This window comes from Etheostoma spectabile, chromosome 5 (genome assembly GCF_008692095.1).
Source record: "Etheostoma spectabile isolate EspeVRDwgs_2016 chromosome 5, UIUC_Espe_1.0, whole genome shotgun sequence".
Classification (NCBI taxonomy): domain Eukaryota; kingdom Metazoa; phylum Chordata; class Actinopteri; order Perciformes; family Percidae; genus Etheostoma; species Etheostoma spectabile.
This window is the reverse complement of record NC_045737.1, coordinates 8,250,841-8,274,633: the sequence shown is the minus strand read 5'-3', so window position 1 is coordinate 8,274,633 and position 23,793 is coordinate 8,250,841. Positions and strand designations below refer to the sequence as shown.

Here is a 23,793-nt window from a genome sequence, read left to right as displayed (position 1 = left end):
ACAAACAAGAAGAGCACCTGATGTGCTCTAATCAGCTGACTATAGATACTCTTCATCGTTTAATCACATATGCTGCTTTACTGCCAACTAATGGAGTTTTTTGGAATATCTCAAAGTGTAGTTCTACAGATTAGTGGTTGCCTAAGCATAGTCATAGGCCTATTCAATATAGGCCTAAAACAACAAAAGACAAAAATAATAACTGGGTAATAATATTAATGGTAGGCCTATTAAAAACCCGTTTTAATATCTGCATTAAAAGAACTGAGATAAAAAATAAGGGAAATAAAATACACAATAAAAATGTAGGCTGTCTGGCCATAGGTGAGTCTACATCTCACCCATGGCCAGATAACCTACATTATCAATTCTGCTAGTTAAACGAGTAGGCTACATTTCTGTTGAAGTTTCTTAAAAAAAACCGCTTTATAAGCTATCCAACAAATGTATTGATCATGTAAGGTATTTTTTGTGTAACATCTCAGTTGAAAGTTAAGAGGAAGTTACAGGAAACATAGAGCTTTTATTGTGATGGCATTGGAAGCCCGTGTCTTTATTTTACAGCCAGGGTTTCTTGTATTGTCTAGACAATACAAGAAACCCTCGGTTACAATCATAATAGAAAATAAAGTACAATTTAAGATAGATAGCCTTTGGCTTTGGATGTTTTTTTTATTGAAACATCCAATTAAAGGTACTACAGGGATAAGAGAATTTTTAAAAACTAACGGAAATGCGTTTCGCGTTTTCATCCATTAGGCAATTTTGAACTTTACTTCATCCCGTAGCGTGGGGGTAACTAGGAAGTGTATCGGTAGTTATGTAGCTGAAAACCTTTCTTAGACAGTCCATAGCAATAACAATGAATATCGGCAATTTTTCTGTGTAGAAATGCAATACGTTGACTGTTTTTAACAAATATCAACAGAAAGCAATTCACTTTACCATCGAAAGGGTAAGTAAGTGCTGTTTGTCGAGCTGAAAAGCCCTTATATAACAAGCGTTAACGTTACACGACCCAATACAAAGACATAAAGGCAGCACGATAGCGTTACTTATTATCTGTGTGAGTTAGTGGCCGTGGCCTTTAGCGTCAATTTAACGCACACACATAGTTCAATTCAATTCAATTAATTTTATTTATAGTATCAATTCATAACAAGAGTTATCTCAAGACACTTTACAGATAGAGTAGGTCTAGACCACACTCCAGAATTTACAAGGACCCAACAGTTCTAGTAGTTTCAGTGCGACAGTGGCGAGGAAAAACTTCCTTTTAGGCAGAAACCTCGGACAGACCCAGGCTCTTGGTAGGCGGCGTCTGACGGGCCGGTTGGGGTTAGAAATAACAAAAATAGAAAAAATAGTATTTTGTACTACATAGTGTAGTGTTATGGCTAACGAATAAGTCAGTAAACGTTTAGTTAGGATTGGATTGAACTTCTTATAGTGTATGTTAATTACGATTCAGGTCTATGGCTCTGCCGACCCTCTCGGCCCACGTGCCCGGCCGGTCCCGGGTGCTGGCCGGGCAGCTGGCCCGGCAGCGGGAGCAGGAGGCCCGGTGGCGGCAGCACTGGGAGCTGCATGCTCAGTACTTGAGAGAGCAGAGTGTCCGCAGCCAGAGACAGGCCGTGTGGAGCTCCCGTCACTCCTTCCAGCAGAGGTAACTTCCTGCACCAGAGCAGGACTGACTCACTGACACAACGCTTACTTTTAGCATTTCATTGCAACAATATCTGCAGCAGTGGGAAGTAAAACAATGCATTGCATTGATGCATTGATTCAATTTGACGACGTTTTCTGTTCATGTTTATAATTAATATGATTACCCAGAGGCCACTACAGCATTTTTACACCGTTTCTCTTTCACTGCCCTCACTAAGATGGCTATGTAAGTATCCTTTGTATGTAAGGTGTCTGTGTGATGAATGTTTAAAAAGAGACAATAATCTATAAACTATTGCTCGCAGTGAATTTGTACATATTTGGGCAACACTTCAAGCTCACATCGGCTCTTTGTTTGGCACAACAAAAAATAGGTGGGTTTAGATTCTTCTCTCAGTTCTGACATTTTGATATTATTATATGTGTGAAAAATAGTCTGACTTATTTTAAAAAAACAGTTCTGATTATTTAAAAGAGGATGTCCTCTTACATGTGTAAATAGTAATGGCTGGTAATAATTTACTGTAGAGAGAACATATACAAGTGGTGAAAGAAATGTACATTCATAAATAAAAGCATTAATAATCTTCCCACTATGAAATATCATAGAATAGTAATGATATTTTAATGAAATTTACCACGAGCAATAGTGTGGAAGGCCTCTTTTTAAGTGTTTGGTTATTCGTTATACATACACAGTGTGCGTTTTAGGCTCAGGAACTAAATGTCAGTTCCTAAATCTATGCAACCTTGCAATGCATAATATGTGCCTGTGTGTATGTGAGTTTGTGTGTAAGTCAATATGTGTGAATAAAAAATGTTATAAATATACCTGTAGCATTTTCTCTTCTAGTATGTCTCTGAAACCCTGTTGGTTTCAGCAGACAAATGAACGAAAATGAAGCCAGAGAAAAAGAACTACTGTTTCTTTTCCTCCGTTCCGTCAGTATGTCGGCATACCATAAAGAGAGACTGAAGGAGGAAAAGAAGGCCAGCCTTGAGCAGCGCAGGAATCGGCTTAGGGCCATGCTTCAAGAGGAGCAAGATCGGCTGGAGGCGGAGCTCAGGGAAGTAGTTCCTGACAGGAGCACATTGGCGAGTCAGCTGGTGCAAAAGACTGAAGAGCTTCGTACGGCAAGAGAGGAAAGAAGAAAAAAGGTAGTTGCGTTTAATTAGTTGTATTTGTTTTCAGTACTGCTCTCGGTGCTCCGCCAGAAGTGTGTAATCGCTTTTATTTTTGTTCTTTTTTTCCAGCTTGCACAAGAGCTGCTGAAGGAGCACTGGAAGAAAAACAACACAGAGTTGCGAGAGGTAGCTAAGTTTAACTATTAATGGAAAGCGATAAGTTGCTAAACCTCTTACTTCATAAGTCTCACTGTTGATGAAGTGATAAATTGCCTCAGGAATCTTGTAACCATCCTGTGCGTCTGAAGAGCTCCCTAAGAGGAGAAAACAGACACTTTTTGTCAAGACATCCACTTGATCTGGAAACTAATAGGGCTTGTGATGCAGATATTCCATGACTTTCTGTTAACCCGAATCCAGTGTTGACTTAAAAGAATAAAATGTTCTGGTATCCCTTCCGCTAAGGGTCAGGTTCATCAGTATCTCTATCTCGTCCTTACTCGCTCTTTTAATCTGTCAACAGGTGGAGTCGGCATTACATAAAGATCATGTTGTCGGCCAATGGCAGGCGCAGATATCTGAGAAGAAACAGGTAAGACATTCATCACAGCTCTCTGACAAGACGGTTCAGTGTCTGTTTATCCAAGTGTTTTAATAACAGTTTTTGCACTTGGCACTTGCACATTCATGCATACTCTCATGCACATACATACATACATAAATACATACACAATTACACATGCATGCATGCATAAAATAAGAATGTGTATGAGTATGAGGGTATATGAGTGTGAGTATGTATGTTTGTATGTATGTGTATTAATATTTATGTATATGTACTGTTCATGCAAGTTAAGTATTAAATTTTGGCTATGGCCATAGATTCTTACTCAATTTAACTCCAACCATTATGTAGAAATCTCTCTCTAGTACTTTTAAGCATCACCTCCCTGAAGTCAGTGATGACACATAGGACCCACAAGTCATTAAGGGTTGTCATTATCCTTTTACGCCACTAATTATTTATGTAACACATCTATTTTTGATTAAACGGGGCTCATGTCATCTGTGAGCACAGTATCAAGCCTGAAATCTACTCATGTTGATCCTGTCAACATGGTGCATAATTAAGAAAGTTTAGACACATACTGTAAGTGACCCATCTCTCCAAACATGTAGCAAGAAGTGACGAAGCAAAATGAGAAGAAACGCTTTGAAAATGAGTACGAGATTACCCGAAAAGAGGCTCTGGAGAGGATGAAGCAAGCGGAGGAGAAAAGGAAGGTAGAGGAGCGGAAGAGGGCCGAGGATCTTCGCAAACAGATGGAAGAACTGAAGCTGAGGGAAGAGGAGGTATTTAGAACTTGGACAAAGTATTTCTGCTTTGAAAAAAATTATATTGAAAATGTGTTTTTTTTAAGCATCAACAACAACATTTTTCTGTCACAGGCAACTCGCCTTAAGAAGGAGCAAGAGGCTCTGCTGGTCAAACAATGGGAGCTGGAGAAAATAGACGAGGAAAGGAGAAAAGTGGAGGAAAGGCGAAAGAAGTCTGAGATGGGGTAAGGGATGTTCTTTTTGCAGATAACTTATCACAAGTAAAATGATACTTTATTCTGGTGAGGCATCGGGTTCATTGGATTTGTGTTCCACCAGGCATTTCTTAATCCGTCAATATCGCGCTCAGCTAAAGAGGAGAGCCCAGCAAGTGCAGGAGGAGCTGGTTGGTCTACTTGACCCTCATTTGATACAGTACATTTTTCTACAAGTAATCTAACTTGCCTGGCTTTCACACCTTCCTCAAATTCTTCTGTTCCTACCAGGAGGCCGACCGTAAGATCCTGGCAGCCTTGCTGGATGGACAGCAGGAGGACAGGAGGATAGAGACTGCACGAAGGGAAAGGGCCATTGCTGATGCTGCCTGGATGAAACATGTGATTGAAGAGCAGCTTCATTTGGAGCGGGAGAGGGAGGCTGAGTTTGACATCCTACACAGGTGAACACCAAGATTCAGGAAGCTCTGACTGTGCAGGAAGGGACTCAAATACAAACCAATGTATCTCATCCATTTCAGAGAAGAAGCTCAACATGTCTGGGAGAAACGAGAAGCACAGTGGGAGAAGGAGAGGAAAGCCAGAGAACGGCTCATGCAAGAGGTGAATTGCTTTAAAATCAAAATGAAACTATATTTGAATGTCATTCAAAAGATATGACTACTAAACTAAGCTCTCCTTTCTTCTTCTTGGAAAGGTTCTGTCAGGGAGACAGCAGCAGCTGGAGCTTAAGATGGAGAAGAACAGAGAGGCTCAAGAGGAGTCCCTGAGGAGACGAGAACAGCTGATCCAGGAGCTGGAGAGGGAGAGGGAGACCAGACACCAGGAGAAAGAGCAAGAAGAGTGCCGTAGGACCGCACGGATGCAAGAGATAAATGCTCAGGTGTTGTGTTTTCATATCACTTTCCTTCCAAACAGCACAGTTCATAATTGATAACTTAAAGGTGCTGTAGGTAGGACTGAGAAGATCCAGGACTTAGCCAAACAATTTGAACATCGATAACTTCTATGTCCCTGCCACCTTTCTGCTTAAGCCCCAATGGTTTCCTAAGCCCCTCCCCCCACAAGGGAGAATGAATGTGTGTGCATGAGCAGTGATTGATATGTAGTTAGACACCCCCCAGCAAATGATTGGAGGATCTGAACAAGGAGCGGTGGATTTTTGCAAATCGCACTACAGGCTGTAGGTGGTGCCAGAGGAGCCAGATTTTTTCTTTTTTTTAAATGACGTGCTTCATGTAGTCGAACATAATGTTATTTTCAACAAATATGACGGAGAGTGAGTTTTATAACTCTTAGCTACGGCACCTTTAAAGACACATCGAGCCTGGCGCTGTTAAGATAACAATGAAGTGCTGCGTTATTGACTTTAGACCAGGTTTGTGTTGGTCAATGGCGCAACCACTTTCTGCTGTCTTAAGATAGAAATACACCAAGAATGCACCTGAACACACCTCCCTGTAAGACCAGCACGTTCATGGGCAAACAACGTGGGCACTGGACAGGAAATTGACAACTGCCTTGGACTTAAACTAGCAAAGACACTTGCGTCAGGCTTTGGGCTGCGCTGTGCATCTTTTGCTAGATAGGGCCCACAGTCTCTCGAAATGATTTTACGATAGCAGCTTAATACTTTTGACTGAATTGTCATGCATTACAACTCAGAAGACAGAATCAGATTATATGCTTCTTTTAAAAAAGACCTAAAGTTGTTTCTGTGTGTATACTGTATAGGTGGAGCAGCAGCGCCAGGAGCAGTGGGAGGAGCAGTGCAGGATAGAGCAGGAGGAGGAGGAGGACAGGGTGGCTCTTCAAACCCAGGAGGAGGAGTTGAGGCGGGAGATGGAGAGGATGGCCAGGAAAGGATACCAGGAGAAGGTAAAATATGAAATTCAAGTTGCAGGAAACTGATGATCATGAATGTTCCTATTTCAGGTAAAAATGCTTTTCAATGTTAAAATAAGCTTGGAAATGTTCCTTTCAGGTTCACAGCAGACCTCGATCAGCCTGGACATGAGGAACCTGCAAGACTGAACTCCAAACTCAATTGTGAGATGTTTATTTTTCTACCTGTAAATTACCTTTTTAAAGGATAATTTCATGTGTTTTTCAAGTGTGTCCCAAAACAATGCTCACATGTAAATCATAACCAGTTAGTGGTTGCTGTAATTGTTCATACTGGCCATTGAGAGATCCCTTCCTACCGTGATCCAAAGTAACTGATGGGGGACAAAAAACACCGTCCTCATTCAATGTAAAAATGCATTTCAAACTTCATCCCACCAAGTAGATCTTTTCTTTTTAAAATTCTTAATGCTGCTGTGTTTTCTGGCTGAGCCACAGTGGAGAGATCCCTACTTAATTTGACTAACTTCTGAAGCTTCACATTTACTTTTGCAAACTTTAAATGCATTTTTGCACAGACCAAAGAGTGTGAATATTTACATTAGAGCTGCGTTGTGGAGGGGATCTTTTTACAGCCAGTTTGAAGACAATGAACAATGTTGTCAAGCAATAACTCTTTAAATGTCCATAAAGACATGCGAGAATAAAGCAAAGACAAATATTGTACCATTTTGATGTTAAGTTAATGCTGGTTTGCATAAATGTATATGTAGAAAAGAATTGATGATTTCTTTGCACTTTTAGAGCTGTATATTTTTTATCGTGAATCTGTAGACTTTTCAATAAAACTATTCAAAATCAAATAATTTCAGTATTTTGTATAAAAGCCATGAAAAGTGAAATATGATACCAATTGTGGAAAAACACAACAGGCTATTTTTATAAATTAAGTTTATTTAGAAAATAATTATTTTTCCAAAGTGCAACTTAACAGCTGCATCACATACATCCCTGCACTCTGGTCAAGTACAGAGAGGGATATTACCTTGATCAGATTTCAAAATGAACTCTGAAACACTTGGTGAGGATGAACATTGGTTTGAACAATTATACAGGAGACGTCTAGAGTTCTATCCCATATGTTGCACATTAAATACGAAACTAGCAGCAACGGAACAGAGCACAAAACACATGGACATACAACCAGTATGGCTATTAGTTCTAAATATCGTGTAACATCACCAACACTGCAATGGCACACAAGACTGCAGAATACAGTGCAGTGTGGAGAAACACAGCACGTCATTTGTACTTAAAACGACATCTTGGTGCTGGTGAAGACTACAACATGGCCCCTGAACGAGCATCATTTTCATTCACTGACTTGACACATGGGCACGCATAAACAGCCGCAATAAGTGCACTGCAGACTGGATTACACTTGGACCCTATAAATTGTTTTTTCGATGCAACAATGCTAAATTGCTTAGCTACAATGTGTGCATAAATTAAGTTCCCAACATTTAATGGTCAGTTTGATTTGGGAGATTAAACTTTACAGTATGATGATGCTTGCACAGTGCAATTAATGAGAGGAAGCTCCTTTAGCTACAATAGTGTTAGCATTAGTATTCCATGACAGCAGATTTATGACACATGAATGGCTTTTCAGCTTCCATGCCTGGCTTTGGACCGATACCGTTAACCAATATCATCATGTGGATCTACTGGGCTGTGCTTAATTCCTTCTCTCAATAAAAGCTATTTACAATATGGACTGATTAAAGGTTATTTGTAGCTAAGAGCAAGTTTTACTCAAGTTGTAATCTATAAACTATAACAGTCCCCAGGCCTGCTAGCTGCTGCTTTTATCAACATCATTTTTGGAAGTTATTAATTTACCTGAAGAGAAATTGTGCTATAACTGTACATTAGCTTGGTATTCCTAGGTAAAGGTGCTGCCATTTCCACTTTACACTCTTTTGTTCAGAGTTGTCTTTAAGTATTTATCCATAAATTAAAAAAACAAACAATGCATGCATATACCAGAAATACAAAATAATAACAAAATTAAAAACATTTTTTTTTTTCTAAAGAACAAAACTGAGATGTTGACTGCATTGCAGCCCTGTAAGTGCTGTTAGTTGGTATTCTCCTTTGTGGTGATGGTGACAAGCTGCTTGGCTGCCTTGGCGATGTCATAAGCACATTGGATGACCTGCTGGGTGACCAGCTGCATGTCCGGTCCCGGGCAGCCCTCTGAAGGCAACGCCTTCCTGCACTCGCTCTGAAGCCGGTACGCACTGGAGGTCAACAAGCGCAGCGAGCCTCTCACAGTCTCTGAGCGTGGCTTCTGCAACACAAGGTTAAGATATCTTAATACTAATGGACAGTGTTTATTCAAAAGAAAGACGGTATTGTGCAGATCCTTTTTAAATCACATTGACCTCTGCAGGTTTAGGACTTACCATACTCTTTTCTTTTAACACGCTTAAAACACATTTATATTTAACACACAAGACCATAAACATTTAGGTGAAATTCATTGTTTTTTTTATTTGAGTAAAAGACCAAGTAAAATACAGCATCAGGAAATGGCACAACTGAAAATATTGTTGAAGTTGGGGCGCTGGTCTTTGTGCTTGTGATACCGTTAAAGTAACACATGGAAAACATAACGGCTGACTAATCCATTCTCTCAAATAAAACATCTCCAAACTTGTTTCCATACCTTGGGAAAGAGGGCAGCCATTTCTGTTACAGCCACGTGTATTCTTTCTGAACAGGGTATGAAGCTGTGAGAAGAAGAGATTTGTTGAGTTCAACATATTGATGTCACGTTCATAAAAATCTCAAGATTACAGAACAAACATTGAGAAAATATCAATTAACCAAAAGCTCCTAAATGCAAGCAATGTACAGTATTATGTAGTATTCACACCACACAGTGCATTTTCATCTTCACCTTCAGGTTAACACCAACAGAACATGCCGTTTAACAGACATTTCTTGCACATATTTTTAGCATTGTAAGTACCAAGCAGTTTTATTCCATAGCACATTTTAGTATTAAAGAATTATGGCTACACAGTAGAAACAACATCAACCTGACAATGTGCATCAAACTCAATGTCACCTATATATCAAAAGCAAGTCACTGCAGAGATATAGTTCAACTTAACCTAAACCTTTGTGTTGTCTTCCTGTCAACCATGCAACTTTGGTTTTTTTCTGGGTCAAAATGTCAACATTTTGTTGTTCTTTTTCTACACACGTTTTTGACGATTTTTTTTTTTTTTTTTTTAATTGTTATGTTTTTGTCAATTTTTCTGATATTTTTAAGTTTTTGTCACCTTTGCCGATGTTTTTCATGTCACTTTTTCTAAAAAAAATGTTTGGTCACTTTTTTCATTGTTTTTAACCCTAACGTTGTCCTTGGGTCAAATTTAACCCGTTTTCAGTTAATTATTCATTTTTTTGGGCCGTCAAAATAAGCGCTGATGTCAACATTAAAAATATATCAATAAAACATCAAAAAGCACCTACAACATTGAAAAAGTAACAAAAATGTCTGAAAAAGTGATAATAATGTTGAAAAAAAAGTAGCCAAAATGTTTTTTTTTTGTCATGGTTGACGGGAAGACAACACAAGGGTTAAAACATGTTTTTGTCGTTTTTTTCCTGTGCCTTTGTGGCTTTTTCCAACATATGTTACTTCTTTCAATGTTCTTTTGTCATAGTTCTTGTATAGAATGTTTTTGTAAATGGGTCAAATTTGACCGAGGAAAACAGGAGGGTTAAGCAGATTCAAAGTCAGCAAATCGTAAAAACAAGAGATAGCTTGTTAGCAGGTGAGGTTAAGGGGAAAAGGGTGAGGCAGAAACAATGTGAGGGAGAGGAAAATAAAACTGTGCCTGGGAGGCAGGGACAGAGGCCAGAGTACCAGGAGATGGGGTCAGGGGAGCGCAGGCTGAGCGGCTGAAGGGAAGGGGGGGGCTTCTCTGCCCAGGGCACCAGAGTGCTGAAACATCCCAGGCTGTGCCTGAGCCGACGCACACCTTCCCGCTCACATGGTCTGCTCACAGGGGTGAGGCACGGGGACACCAAAACAACATCATAACAGCGGAGAAAAGTTGAAGTTGAATGACGAAGAGTGAAGTTAACAGAAAAAAAGGGGAAATAATAGGAGACAAACGCAGCTAAACATGACAATAATGATGAATGTAAGAAAAACCTAGGGATAAAAATGGAAGCAAGGAAATGAAAGCTAAAAAAAAACAGATCCTAAACTGATAAAGAAATATCCCTTTTTTCCTTCAGATTCTGACCTGTCATGTTTGTTCTCCTGAGCAGATCGCAACAGCTCTTGGATATTCTTGGTGATCTGCTCTGTTTTGCGGATGACGTCTTCTGTGCTGGGAAGCGTGGGGTCTGACTCCAGGTCATCCAGCTCGGAGATAGAGCTGCTCTCCCCCAGCCAGCCACTGCTCCTCAGCCTCCCTCTCCTGCACAAACTGCAGATGGAAATTCAGAAGAAATTATGTCTAATGCCCAAATCCCTGCTTATTGTTTTTACTCTAAAGACAAACCCCCTTTAAACTGTATTTAGGAGCCAGAAAACTTTCACTCATCACTTAGAACAAAGCATCATTCTGGGTGATGCTCTTACCCCGAATCATCCATCTCAGAGTCATTGAATGTGTTGTCATAGTCACTTTCCGGCATGCTGCTTTGCATCTCTAACTTCGAGGCCTAGAAGGGAGAGAGGGGACACAAAAATGATAAAGTGCCTCATGCAAGACGTCCCATGCCACTGAGGATATAAACCAGAAACAGCTGTAGTGACATCACAGTTTTAACGCTCATTGACAAGTAAAAACATGTATTGTCAATGTATGCCTTTCAGTTTGTTTCTTGTATGTCAAATTGGAATATAAACAAGTAAAAGCGGTGTAGACGACTGACTGTAATAAAGCGAATAAAGCTGTGAAGCAAAAGCGCATAATCATTTCAAAGCATTCAATATAGGATTAGTAAAACCGATTATGCAGATAGGTTCAGAGAGTTTACTCACATTAGTATGACATAATCACTAATGCTTACAATTGGAAGTGACTATGATCATCATCAAATGTGACAACATGTTGAAATAAGGATGATTCATGGATGACAATTAACAAAACAGTCAAACAAAATGCCAATTCTAATAATCGACACGCGGCTAGAAACATTACATGAGAACCATGACACACAAGCTTTACTCATTCTCCAAAATATAGAGCAGTAGACCCCAGAGGGTCATTTGAGTCAAGTCAGATGAGATTACAAAGAATCTAAATCACACGGCTTATCTTCACAACAGACGGGGTTCACTGTAACTTCACTGTATGCCGATTCCCTATCAGACTCAAAGCTAAATGTATAAAACAGGAAGCAGAGACAAAAACGTACACTCAAGCCACACAGGACATATTGGTAAATCCATGTCAAAGAATCTGAACACATCCTCCTCTTGTATGCAGACCAAAATGCAGCACATATAAGCTGGCCTCAGGAAATGCGATAAGCACATACATGTTTAGATACATCTTTGTTCCTCCTGAACAGAACACGCATCTTTTAGACTGTAAACTCCTGGAGCACCACGTTGTTTGTGTGTTACTGGAGGAAGGGAGAGCATGCTGTGGGAGACTCACTGTGCAAAATGGCCAAGCAGTTGTTAAAACAGAGTTAGAAAAGGACTTCTCTTTATACTGTGAGTGTTTGAAATTGAGAAAAAAAAATGAGTTTAACGACTCAAGAGGAAATAAATATACATGTAACAATCTAATTTACCCAATGTGTTCCCTTCTTTTAACAGACAGGTGGTTGTTTGATAAAAAATGAAACACTACTAACAAACTTTTTCCAATCAAACCTTTTCAAGATCATCTGCTACACAGGTTTCTGGTGCTAAGTAGCATTACAAGCCCAACTTTCTGCTCAACGTTCAGCAATCAGACAGAGATTTTGCCTTGACAAAACCACATAATTATTGTTGTTTAGCCGCGCTGTGAGCATGGTGCTGATGAAGGCAGGTATCTGATGGTGAGGGCAGCTGGTGGAGGGGCAGCTCATGCAGCAGGGCAGATAGGGAGCAGCATATGGAGAACAGAGGGAGGTGAGGGACAGGGAGGAGGTAGAAATGGCTCCAAGTGGATTTGTTTCGTCCCACAAGATGTGTACCGAGTGAGGATGTACTTAACCTTTTGAGCACTTTCATCCTTCGACCAAGACAGGGTGGATGGAAATGAGGGAAGGGATGAAGAGGTGGTCACAAAAGCGCCCCTTTCCGTCTAAAGACAGGGTTTAAATCACATTTTAAATTAAAAATGAAAAAAATAAAAAAAGGTCAGATGAAAGCGATTAGATGTCCCAGAAGTCTCTTTGAGCCAGTTTTGGCTTAAGCAGATACTATATATTAAGAATGGAGTTTATGGAAAACTATAGGGGAGATCCTAAGATAATTTAATGCTATGTAGTCAACTTAAAAGAATCCTGGTTGTTTGTTTTGTTTTTTTTACAGATTATCCTGCTACATTTCCTTTCTGAGCAGTGTGCTGGAAAACATATGACTGAAGAATCTGGGAGTTAATCCATCGAGAGAAAAGTACCAGAAAAGGATTATTCACAGGCTGAAATATAACTGCATTAACACTGTATCTAAATTAAAAGGAGAATCCAAACAGATGAGAAGATGAAGTGAGATTGTGAAATTATCATGCATTACAAAACCGCAGGGTATTTGTATGGTTGTTTTAATGCTTCATCAACATAAAACACAGTACAAACCTTCAAGTTATGTCATAATAACAGCATCTCGTTGTGGTTACAGTTAACTTAGTCTGACAAACAAGCATCACTGTAGTAACACATATATGCAGATAATGGATTTGAACATGTATCTGGACAAGATGAGATGTGACTGGCTGTGTGGCTAAATGAATGGCATGGTGGTTTGATGTCTCGGTCTTTGGTGATCCAAAAAACTACCCAGTGGCAAGTGAGTACAAAAACCCCAAAAGGCAGAGATAAAGGTTTTGCAGACAGGATGAAGACATGAGGGAAAGTCAGGGAAACAAGGCAGTGGAGAGGAAATGGCAAAGGAGAGCAGGGAACAGGTCTTACTTACATGAGGTGGGAAGGGTTGCAGGGTGGGGATACCCTCCTCTGGGTAGGGAGTTTCCCCTTTAGGGACATAGGGCTTCAGGCCTGAGCCGGTCTCATACATAGACATGGGCCGACTGGCCCGTGCAGACTGCCGGCGTTTCAGGGCTGAGGGACTGGAGGGGTCGGGGTAGTCTGAACCGCTGGGGATCTGATAGATATTGGTTGGGACGTGCCGCCTGAGAGAGTTGTTCTCGCTTTGCAGAGATTGCAGCTGGAAGAGACGGTCAGCAATACACTAAGAAGTGCTCTCAGCAAAGCAAGTGGTGTTGCCTGTTATGATCCACTCTATCTTACAGCAAACAATTTCAGCCATCATCCCCTTGTTCCTAAAAACTATTCACATTATACTTTGACGGCCAGCTACTGTCAGCATGCTTAGTCAAAGTACTTTTGCCAAGGTCTTTTTTCTCAAAATTTGAGAATCTAACCTTTTAGATTTTTGTTATTCCCACAATATAAAAAGTTCAGTCAATATTTGAAAAAATGCTCTCTAACACAAACTTAGGATATTATATAATATAGGAAAACCGAAGCTGCTTCAATGATAATGACTTACAGAGAAACTTGTGTCTCATGGCTTTGAGCTTACAGACTCTAGGTTAGAAACATGACTTAGAACCTTTTCCCAAAAATATCATCTTATGATCTCTTTTAATTATTCTTCAAGTTGACCATCACCCTCCTAAAAAGCATAGGAATAACATTAATTTTGCTTTGAGAGGGATTTTGTCTTGGTCTAAAACAAAAAAAGAAGAAGCAAAGCAAGTGATAAGCAAGCCAAAGATTGTTGCGTAGGTAAGCAACACAGATGCAGTTTAAGTCAAAGAAGTACTTAAGAATCAAGAATTATAAGAGCATAAGGGGCATTCAAGAAGGAACAAAATCATACAGATTTTGTCAAGGATATAACAGTTTAGGGGAAGACAAAACAAATGTCTTTAATAATGCAACTACTTGCATTTATCTGATCTGGTGTAATGTCAGAAAAAGTATGGAGTAAGAGTATGGTTTAGTTACTAAACCTTAATAACTGACTGATGTTTGGTAAAGGCTGTCATTCCAAATAAATATGTAAATATATGTATGTCATGACAAGCCTCATGTCCTGCTTTCCCCACCCCATCTTTACCTGAATATGGTTATTTGAGTGAATCTGTTCAAACATAAGCCAACACACCATCATCCAAAAACAATACTATACGCTACAGTGCTGTGTGTCTACTGCGGTGTCCTAATGGCCCTGTGTGTGCAAGCGAGAGTCACACAAACAGAATTAAGAGCAACAAAAAATATATATATATCGCCTTGCCTTGCTAAATCAGTCACATTAAAGCAATTTTAACATACGAAAAAAATCTAACTGACAGAGGTTCATTTAAACAAAGTAAAACCTGTTACATGCTGAGAACATCTGTGGCCAAAATGATCATTTTCAAAATAGTATGGGTTTAGCAGGATATATATTGCTAAGTTGAAGCACAGTGCATACATATGTGCAGAATCCTAAACTTAACATTGCCATGTTTATGAATCAGCAGTTTTATGTAATAGAGGAACAGTATTCCTGGTTTGTATCAGCTGAGGAATACTCCTCAGCTCCTATGACATTTCTATGAAATGTAACCAGACCACTAAGACATGTCAAACAATAAATCCACATGTAGTAAAAGGCTGTTACCAAAAACAACAGCTGGAAACCATCCAAAATAATCATATGCAGTAAACATAGTATATGTGATGAAGCAAGGCACACACATACAACTTCAGTTAGTCACTACAAAGGGGTTAAAAACCACTGTAAATTACTTCATGCCTTTTCTTAAAACATGCTCGTTAGTAACATTAGACAGCATAGTTTCATTACAAAAAAAAGAACTACTGGCAAACTATTTTTGTTATTTACTGGAGAAAGGTTGCATTTCTTCTTTTCAAATACAGAAAACAAATCAAAAAAAAAAAAAAAAAAGCTTTGAAATCAAACATGCTGGCCAAAACAGAGGGTGGACCAGCAGGGTGTCACAGCAGCCTTATCTTGCAACACAGCGTTCCTATTCAGATAGCTCGGCCTCCCCACCAGAGAGCGATCCCACTGGGCAGGAGAAGAGCTCTGCTGACCACTGTGGCCCCCCCTCAGTCCGGCCCCCGGTGTTAGTGATCTTATTGGTGGAGCGAGGTGGATACCTTTTTCTGCATCAGCCTCAGCTCATCACTCAGGCTGTTGTTGGCTTTCATGAGATGCTGGATCTTGGCCTCAGAGGCAGAGAGCGCGTTTTTCACCTCCATGTATTCATGCACAGTAACGGGGCCATCTGAGAGGTCAGAGTCCAGGCTCTGTTAGAGAGAGGGGTTGAAAACAAAAATGGTAAAGGCACCTAGAGAGAGAGAGAGAGAGAGAGAGAGAGAGTGTTTCAGGGGTTAAGGTTGTGAAAGTGATGCCAGGATACCTTGGTCCTATCTCCTTTGCTTGTGGAGAGCTCTTGATCGGTATCCTCGTCAGACGCCACGCTGTCGTAGTCAGGCTGGTCGTTGTCCTGGCTGTCACTGCAATGCCTGACAGCCACACTCTTCAGGATAAACTCAACATTATCTGGAATAAAGAGACCCAGGCTGGAATAGTTACTGTACATATGTGTGATGATTCAGTGTCAGCAAGAGCTTGGAATCAAGTAACAGGTCTTGAAATAAAGTAACAATAAGATGCTGACCTTTGGGACTGGCTATTGAATTCCCCTGTTGTCTGCGCTTAGCGTCGCTTAATATGTCAATCACGAGAGTTGCAAATTCATGTGCATTAAATCTTGCCAGCTTCTGTCGTCCCTGAATAAGAAAAACAAGGTCACATTAGCGGAATGCAATCTTACTTCAAAGTAACCGTGTGCGAAGGGAAACTCTCCAACATTTGCATGGGAGTTGCTGTAAAGATGACTCGCCTGGTTTCGTGTTGATGAATACTCTGGATTCACAGGAAGGAAAGGAACCACAGTCGTCTCTGTCACCAGAGTGCTGTGATTCTGTGTGGTCAACCAAACTACAAATAATAGGTTAAGAATGAGCTCAATGTTGTCGAGATTAGAGGTGGGAGTATAGCTGCAACACCAGTGGAGGGTTTAAAGTATCATAGTGAGGTGATCCAGTACAAATTTCTTCTCCGGATCCAAAAGAGCTTTACCTGGATAATTTATCTTACCTGCATCAGTCTCTCGTCTGTCCACCTCGTCGTACACATCCATGGCCAGCTCCTCGAATAAATGATTACTAAGCTGCATGGAAATCAGTAAATGACACTTAAACTTAAGTAAGGGGAGAGAAGATAGCTCAGAACAGTGAAACTCTGCCAAACTACTTACAGACTGCAGTTTCTTCTTCGCTGCCTTGGCCAGTTCAGATAAATCTAAACTGCTACAAGCAGAACATAACTTTCATAAGCTGATGAATGGTTATATTGGCATAATGCACACTTAATTATTATGAAATACTTACATGTTCCTTTTCCATCAAAAGAGAGCAATAACAAAGATCAAATGTGTCATTTAAATTGAAAATACGACTGTTCTTCGCAGTTAGAATTAGTTGTTTGGAATAACATTTTTGAATTATTTGCAGCAGTTACAGAGTAGTTCAGCTACTTTACTGGGTCTGTTTACGTTGACACAGCTAGTAGATGCTGCAGCAGTCTCCATAGCAACAGAACAAGCCTCAAAACAAAAGTACAACCATACACAACTGCGTCGCTCTATTCTCTTGTTAGCTCAATTCAAGTTAAGCCCGTTTACTTAGACGTAATTCACAGACACATCACTTAATATCGACAAGCATCAGGTTGCCTTACAGCTTGTGTTTTCTTACCTGTCGGCCATTTGTGGAACAATGAAGTGCTGGCCATTTTTATGATCTGAAAGGAACAACAAGAATGTTCTGGAGGACTGCCAAAACATCATCAATACTTATGGGAACTGTAAACATTTTATATTAAGCATGATTTAAATATACTATATAAATCGTTATTTACAAAGTAAATAAAATAGAGTGAGGAGTTTGTTTTTATCTTGCCACACATCAGTGCCACACTGATGAGATTTACTGCACGTATCAGGTTCCTTAAAACCACAAAAACGTTGAAATACTCAGTCACTCATTGTGCACACACACACACACACATCACACACACACACACAGCTCCACACAACACACACACACACACACACACACACCACACACACACACACACACACACACACACACACACACACACACACACACACACACACACACACACACACACACACAAAGAGAGAGAGATATACCTGGCTTTCTCCCACACAGGTAGAACGCCAGTCGATCAGTTAGTTCATACTGAATCTCCACCAATCTATCTGCCAGGTCATGGTGGCCAGCTTCCCTACAAAGAGACATGTTAAAAGAACAAACATTATATTATACTTCCATGGCTGAAATAATATTTTGTTTTTGAATTACAAAAGATTATTGAAAAAAAAAAGAAAAAGCAAACCTTGCATGGTCTATGGGAGTCTTGCCATTGCTGTCAGGGGCTCCAGGATCTGCTCCATAAACAGTTAATAGTTCAGCCTGAGATACTTGTCCTGCCTTTGCAGCTACATGCAAGGGAGTGTTTCCTTTTTCCTAGAGGAGAGGTTGATTCACAGGACAAACCATTGTGATCTAAAATCAACAGAAAAGTAAATGCAAAGATTACAATTCTGAATTTAAAACAGCAGATGAATCTTACCGGGTGAAAAAAATTAGCTTGTGCTCCCAGGGATAGCAACCTCAAACAAGTCTCGAGATTCCCGGTGCGTACACTTGAGTGAAGTTGCTGGGGGGGGAAAAAACTAGAATTATCGTGTTGTGGATGAATGTTTTGGCCAAACCAATGAAGTCGCAGTTTACCGCCCTGTCTGTCCACACCCATCTCTTACAATATTAATTAATAATTAGAATTAAGTGTATTTTTGGTAAAACGTGGATGTTTAGGACACACCTCTTCAACCAGGCAGCACAGCAAATCTAAATAACAGGTTAAGGATGAATGTCCCCAAATCACTATAGGACCAAATGTCTCACCTTCTGTTGCTGGGTTATCTGTGATGATGCCATGATGTTGCCTGAGTTATGTTATGATGTCACAGTTGACCTTTTGGATATAAAATGCCATCCCTTCATCATTTTATCCAATTAGACATTTGTGTAAATTGTTGTCATAATTAGCGTAGGAATTAGTGAGTTTTGGCCAAAAAACGTGTATTGTGAGGTCACAGTGACCAGGACCTCCAAAATCTAATGAGTTCATCCTTTAGGCTAAGTGGACGTCTACGCGGAATTTAAAGAAATTGTGAGTCCTGAGATGCTGCGTTCAAGAATGGGACAGACGAACGGATGGGTAAAAACTATTACTATGAATTGATAAGGTTTAACAACAAATCTTTGTACAAAAACATCTTTCAATATTCTCTAAACCACATTGAGCAGCCACTTCTCCTCACCTTGCTTAAATCCTTGGCTGTAGAGCTGTCGTCCTCCCGGCAAGGCATGCGATGGACAAATGCCAGCATTTGATATTTGGCTTTTATAAACTCTGATTTGTTTGGGCTTTTTTGGAACAACATGAAGCACAGAGGTCCAAACAGAAAGAAGGAAACAATAATGAGTCAGTGGCACATACACGTGGAAGTTAAACAATTCATTTTTTGTTTAATGAATTAACTTCTCTGTGAATATTTTCAGAAAATAATGACTCACTGCAGTTTGTCCTGAGGGTTGGCCTTGCGTTTTCCACTCATCACAGATGCAGGGTCCAGAAGAGAGTGCTCCCATATTGAATTTGCACCATTGCTGTATAACATCTGAACCATCTGGGATGAAAAAAATAAAATGTGTCCCATTGATTTAAACTGCAGCATGCTGACCGGCTTTTAACCGGTCTTATTCTGAACAAACACTTTCTATATTTGGATAAAATCAATACACCTCAGTGGGATCTGATGTACAACTGTTATCCCCAGATTTATCTTGAGCGAAGACAGAGGCCTGCTGAATTTAAAACTGCAGTAATACAGATTGTGTGCAAGGATGATGTGATCTCAAGGCATCTGAAGAGGGACAAACCACAGCCTCATAGAACTCAAATTTTACAAAACTTCACAGCTGAAAGCATAAAGATATGTAGCCTTACACAGGCAAAAATTAATATGCATTTTTTTCTGTTATTACCTGTAGCTGTGTAGGTGGCCATGGTGTGTGTATCAGGTGGCGGACTTGGGAGCTGTGTCTACCCAGACTTCGATGAACACTGCAGCACTCATCGCAAATCAACACACCCCGGTTCACCGAGGCCCAGCGAGGTTCTGAGAGGGAAGGCAAAACTAGAATGTAAAAATCATCACACTTGCAGTGATCTAATCATGTATCGCAACTTATAAAAGATGTGATTTAAAGGCTAGCTAATGGTACAATATTGTATTATCCGGCTCTCACAGATTTGATTTGCTTTATTTGTAGGTATTTTAAAATAACTCAGAAATGTATCACAAGTAATTTCCTTCATTTCCACTTCTCAGCACTATTATTCAAATCACTTACATGCTAGATGATAGCACTCTACTTCTCTTTTTTCAGTTCCTCACTGACAGGACCCACTCTTACTAATGGCCCCAAAACCTTACAGACAGACACTTAAGGATATGACTAGTGATGTCTTCATTTTAATTAGTCTATTGTCAACAAATGCCAGAAAAAGATCAAAACCCACATGTAATAGATCCTACCAACAAATATTGTCTGTGCAGCCAAAGCCTGATACAACTTATTGTTCTGTGCCATTGACGTCCATTGTTGTTTAAAAACTCTCACCTGGTACATCGTTGTACCAGGTGTACAATCATTAGATGAGCTTGGGTATTGTATTTAATCCCAAATGGGTTTGGGGCTGAGCGCCACAGACGGGGGAAGTAAAAGCAAAAACGTCCTGAGAACCAAAACTTGTTGGTCATGGTCTTTTCATAGGATATTTGAAAAAATTACCAAATCTTAGTTGAGCACTGTGAAAACAGGAAGTGAAGACTAGCAGTTGTAGCTTGAAGCACCACAACCTTGTTGTTGAGTAATAGAGCAGCTTCCTCCTTCAAAACATTGTAAAAGAAGAAAAAAAGCCAAGTGCTATCAAAACGTTTGGCGCTGCATATTCAGGAAATGCATAGAGAAATAGAGACAGCGCATTTACAAGATAAGTAAGCTATGACCAAAATAAATATGTTATATATTATATATACTTAACCATGACCTAGTTAAAACACTTCCTCTTATACAAATGTCAGAGTTGTGCCATGTGCCATTCATACAGAGATTCTTCGACTGTGATAATCTCAAGGCCAGGAATACTGTAAATTCATATGATACTTGATAGCTGATAAACTGTTAAGCAGACTGAGTGGCTGGCATTGTGACAGGACAGTGAAGACTCTATGTGTCTTAGCAGCAGCTGAGGTGTAGGAGGAACAGCTGCAGGGGTTGCTGGTCAAATTCTGGCACCTGGTCCTCAGTGTTCAGTCTCATCTCCACTAAGACTTGAGAGTTGGTGCTGACATGCATTTTTTTTACCCTTTCCTCAACAAGTGCTGTTAAATTCAATACCACATCTTAAAACTCTAAAAATATTCACAGCCAACAACTGGTAACAGCCGTATGGTAGGGAAATCCAGGCCAGCTGCTGTGGAGACCTGAGAGGTTTAACTAGTCTAAACGACATGATAATAGACAAGGTACTAAAACTTGAGCATTACTAAATATTTACCATACTTGTCATTGTTTACCTTGATTGTTATTGTGAAAAAGGAAAGAGACCAGTATCATTTTTTTTTCATAATGTTCGCCACTACTCAAAACAATTCACATTCTACCTGCAGATCCGCTGCTACTCTCAGATCTTTTAAATCAAGGCTGAAGACCTTTCTTTTTGATGCTGCCTTTCTTTAAATGACTGCTCATTTCTTTAAATTTCTTATGCTGCACTGTAACTTTTATTCTTGTGTTTTATGTGTCCTACTGTTTCTATTTTGTTTTTAACTGTCTATTCATGTGTTTTATCGGTTTTTAATGCTTATGATTTTTAACTGTTTGTACTTGTGTTTTATCTGTTTAACTGATTTTATGTAAAGCACTTTGAATTGCCCTGTTGCTGAAATGTGCTATACAAATAAAGCTGCCTTGCCTTACAGTGTATTACATTTACAATATATTGTGGTGCCACAATAGAAAACAAAACATGCAGTCAATTCACTCAGCATCCTGTTTTGCTTCCTGTGCTGCTGAAACACATCACATCCTTTCTTTATAAATGGGACTCCTAAAGGTACCTCACACACACTGCAGCTATAACTTGTTCAGCTTTCACAGAAACGTTTTGATTTGAAAAGCTTCATTTCCTTTTCTCTCACTCCTAATATATTTCCCCTTACTTTTTTTTTTTAATCAAACATCTCTTTCAGAAGATGCCTGTATTACTCTGATGACATATGATGAACGCAGGATTAAGTTGTCTTCATCTGGACTACTAAATCTCCTAGTTTTAAATTCAGTCACACATTGTCATCATGGGACAGACTTGTCATTTACTACCAATTAGGGATGGTAGATTTAGAGAAAATCAAATCTCACGATATTCTTGACCAAATACCTCAATGTCGATATTGCGACGATATTGTATGACTGACGATTGATGCTTGTTGTTATTTACACAATGAGATTTTTGATAAACATTCTCCAAAAATTATTTAATTACTTAATGGGTAAAGGTAAATAATAGAACAGCTAGAACAGTCTGGTGAGTTCAGAAAATTACATCACTTTACTGTAATGCAGCCTTTAAAACCAGGTAAAGACAACACTTACCATATTACGATATATCCAAAAATCTAAGACGATATCTAGTCTCATATTGCGATATTTATACAACATAGATATACTGCCCAGCCCTACTACCAACACCCCTGTGTGGAGTACAAAAGGCACCTGGACAGGAGACCACTGTAACGTTACCCACTGACTTTCTATTAAGGTTCATGCTAGTGAGAGCTTACAGAGCAGTTTCCTGCTGATCTATGATACTTCATAATCTGTTTACATTTCAAATTTGCTGGAAACATTTGGATGCCACAGACATTATTTCACACATATTGTTTTGTTACCTGTGACTGACAGAAAAACGGGTCAATTACACTGACACCCATCAGAAATGCCTGTCTGACTATTTAAAGCAAGTATACCGGATGGAAACATTTAACCAAATGATGACAGCTGCTTCAGTTGTAATTGCATCCTCAATAGGGACCTATAACGTTAGTGAGCTGTCAACAACACTAACAACTTGCCTTGTCAAAACAAAAGTACATGCAACATTAATCTAATTGAATGTAAAGCAGAAAGCAGCATGGGCCAGCGCTGATAATCTGATTTAAATCAAAAGAGTGGTGAAGTGCAGCGCATTGGCTTAACGTTAACGTTACTTGATGGACCAGCAGACTTTAGTAAAAAGAATAACGGAACAGCTACAAGAGGGAGGGTGTAAATTTGCTTACCTGGAACATTGCAATCAGCGCAGAGCTCAGTGTTTCGCAGGCGTTTAGACATCCTTTCTTAGGAAGAAATGCCTTTTAAAATGAGCAGAGTATTATGTTCGTTGCGTTCTGCTAACCATTTATTTTTCTGTGGGGATGCCTTCCGCTTTCAATACGCGTTAGCTAACGTTAGACCTAGCTAATTAAAAAAACCCAACAAACTGCTCTTCATTTAACTGTTGCTAGCCTTTTCGTATTGGCCAGCGTTTGAATTACAACCATTATAACGCTAACCCACAAGTGTAACTAAGGTACAATGTTGCAGTTCTGCAAGTTAGCTGATTTAGCACCTGATTTGCTAGCTAACTAGCCTGTGTCCGTTTGGTAGTTTACTCTTCAGTCTCTGGCAGACAGGATTACAGAGGAGCTCGAGCACCAGTGGCAGCTGCGTCTGTGACCTATTGGAGAGGGGAGACTATGCCCAGATGCATGCCTCACAGGAAATGCATTTCTCTCTTGGTCCCCGGAAATTACGCCTCGTTGTCTCTGTCGCTTGGATAAGCAAACCCCAATCCTGACAGCTAAGATTAAAACTAAAATACAACACAATATGTTTGTTGGAGTTTGCTTTGGCATTGGGCGGTACACAACCTGATAGACCTAACTGAGGGATAATTCGTAAGACGTAGGTGAGATTGAAATTCATTTGATTTGAATTTGAAGTATGGATTTTATTTGTTTTGTTTTCTTAATGTTTGCAGGGCAAACTGCGTTCATTAATAATTATATAACATATCAAACGCATACAAGTGTAACACGGAATC

General features: G+C 39.7%; 2 protein-coding genes across 17 annotated transcripts; one reads left to right on the top strand and one right to left on the bottom strand.

The window, feature by feature from the left end:
- The first annotated feature begins 788 nt into the window (after nt 1-788).
- On the top strand, nt 789-7,054 carry tchp (trichoplein, keratin filament binding). Of its 5 annotated transcripts, XR_004331877.1 has the most exons (14): nt 789-955; nt 1,472-1,666; nt 2,616-2,826; nt 2,923-2,979; nt 3,317-3,385; nt 3,973-4,146; nt 4,243-4,355; nt 4,450-4,516; nt 4,617-4,789; nt 4,868-4,949; nt 5,044-5,229; nt 6,081-6,224; nt 6,331-6,465; nt 6,496-7,054. XR_004331877.1 is itself a non-coding variant. In XM_032515045.1 (13 exons), exons 2-13 carry the CDS (start codon nt 1,476-1,478, stop codon nt 6,361-6,363), a joined length of 1,500 nt encoding a protein of 499 aa, XP_032370936.1. In that variant the 5' UTR covers nt 789-955; nt 1,472-1,475; the 3' UTR covers nt 6,364-7,054. The 5 variants fall into 5 exon arrangements, 4 of the variants coding, with proteins under 4 accessions (XP_032370936.1, XP_032370940.1, XP_032370937.1 ...); XM_032515045.1 differs by having other exon boundaries at nt 6,331-7,054; XM_032515048.1 differs by lacking the exon at nt 1,472-1,666 and adding an exon at nt 1,887-1,894 and having other exon boundaries at nt 833-955; nt 6,331-7,054.
- A 71-nt stretch (nt 7,055-7,125) lies between these two features.
- Nucleotides 7,126-23,553, bottom strand: git2a (G protein-coupled receptor kinase interacting ArfGAP 2a). 12 transcript variants are annotated; one of them, XM_032515031.1, is made up of 22 exons: nt 22,991-23,552; nt 19,629-19,762; nt 19,158-19,270; nt 18,902-19,007; nt 18,148-18,234; nt 17,911-18,041; nt 17,705-17,799; nt 17,247-17,292; nt 16,881-16,886; nt 16,748-16,799; nt 16,588-16,660; nt 16,331-16,428; nt 16,106-16,217; nt 15,845-15,987; nt 15,582-15,731; nt 13,363-13,611; nt 12,437-12,526; nt 10,861-10,943; nt 10,520-10,705; nt 10,135-10,266; nt 8,923-8,986; nt 7,126-8,544 (listed from the first exon to the last, which is right to left on the bottom strand). In XM_032515031.1, exons 1-22 carry the CDS (start codon nt 23,040-23,042, stop codon nt 8,332-8,334), a joined length of 2,415 nt encoding a protein of 804 aa, XP_032370922.1. In that variant the 5' UTR covers nt 23,043-23,552; the 3' UTR covers nt 7,126-8,331. The 12 variants fall into 12 exon arrangements, with proteins under 12 accessions (XP_032370922.1, XP_032370923.1, XP_032370932.1 ...); XM_032515032.1 differs by having other exon boundaries at nt 16,748-16,796; XM_032515041.1 differs by lacking the exon at nt 13,363-13,611 and having other exon boundaries at nt 22,991-23,553.
- Nucleotides 23,554-23,793: the final 240 nt, after the last annotated feature.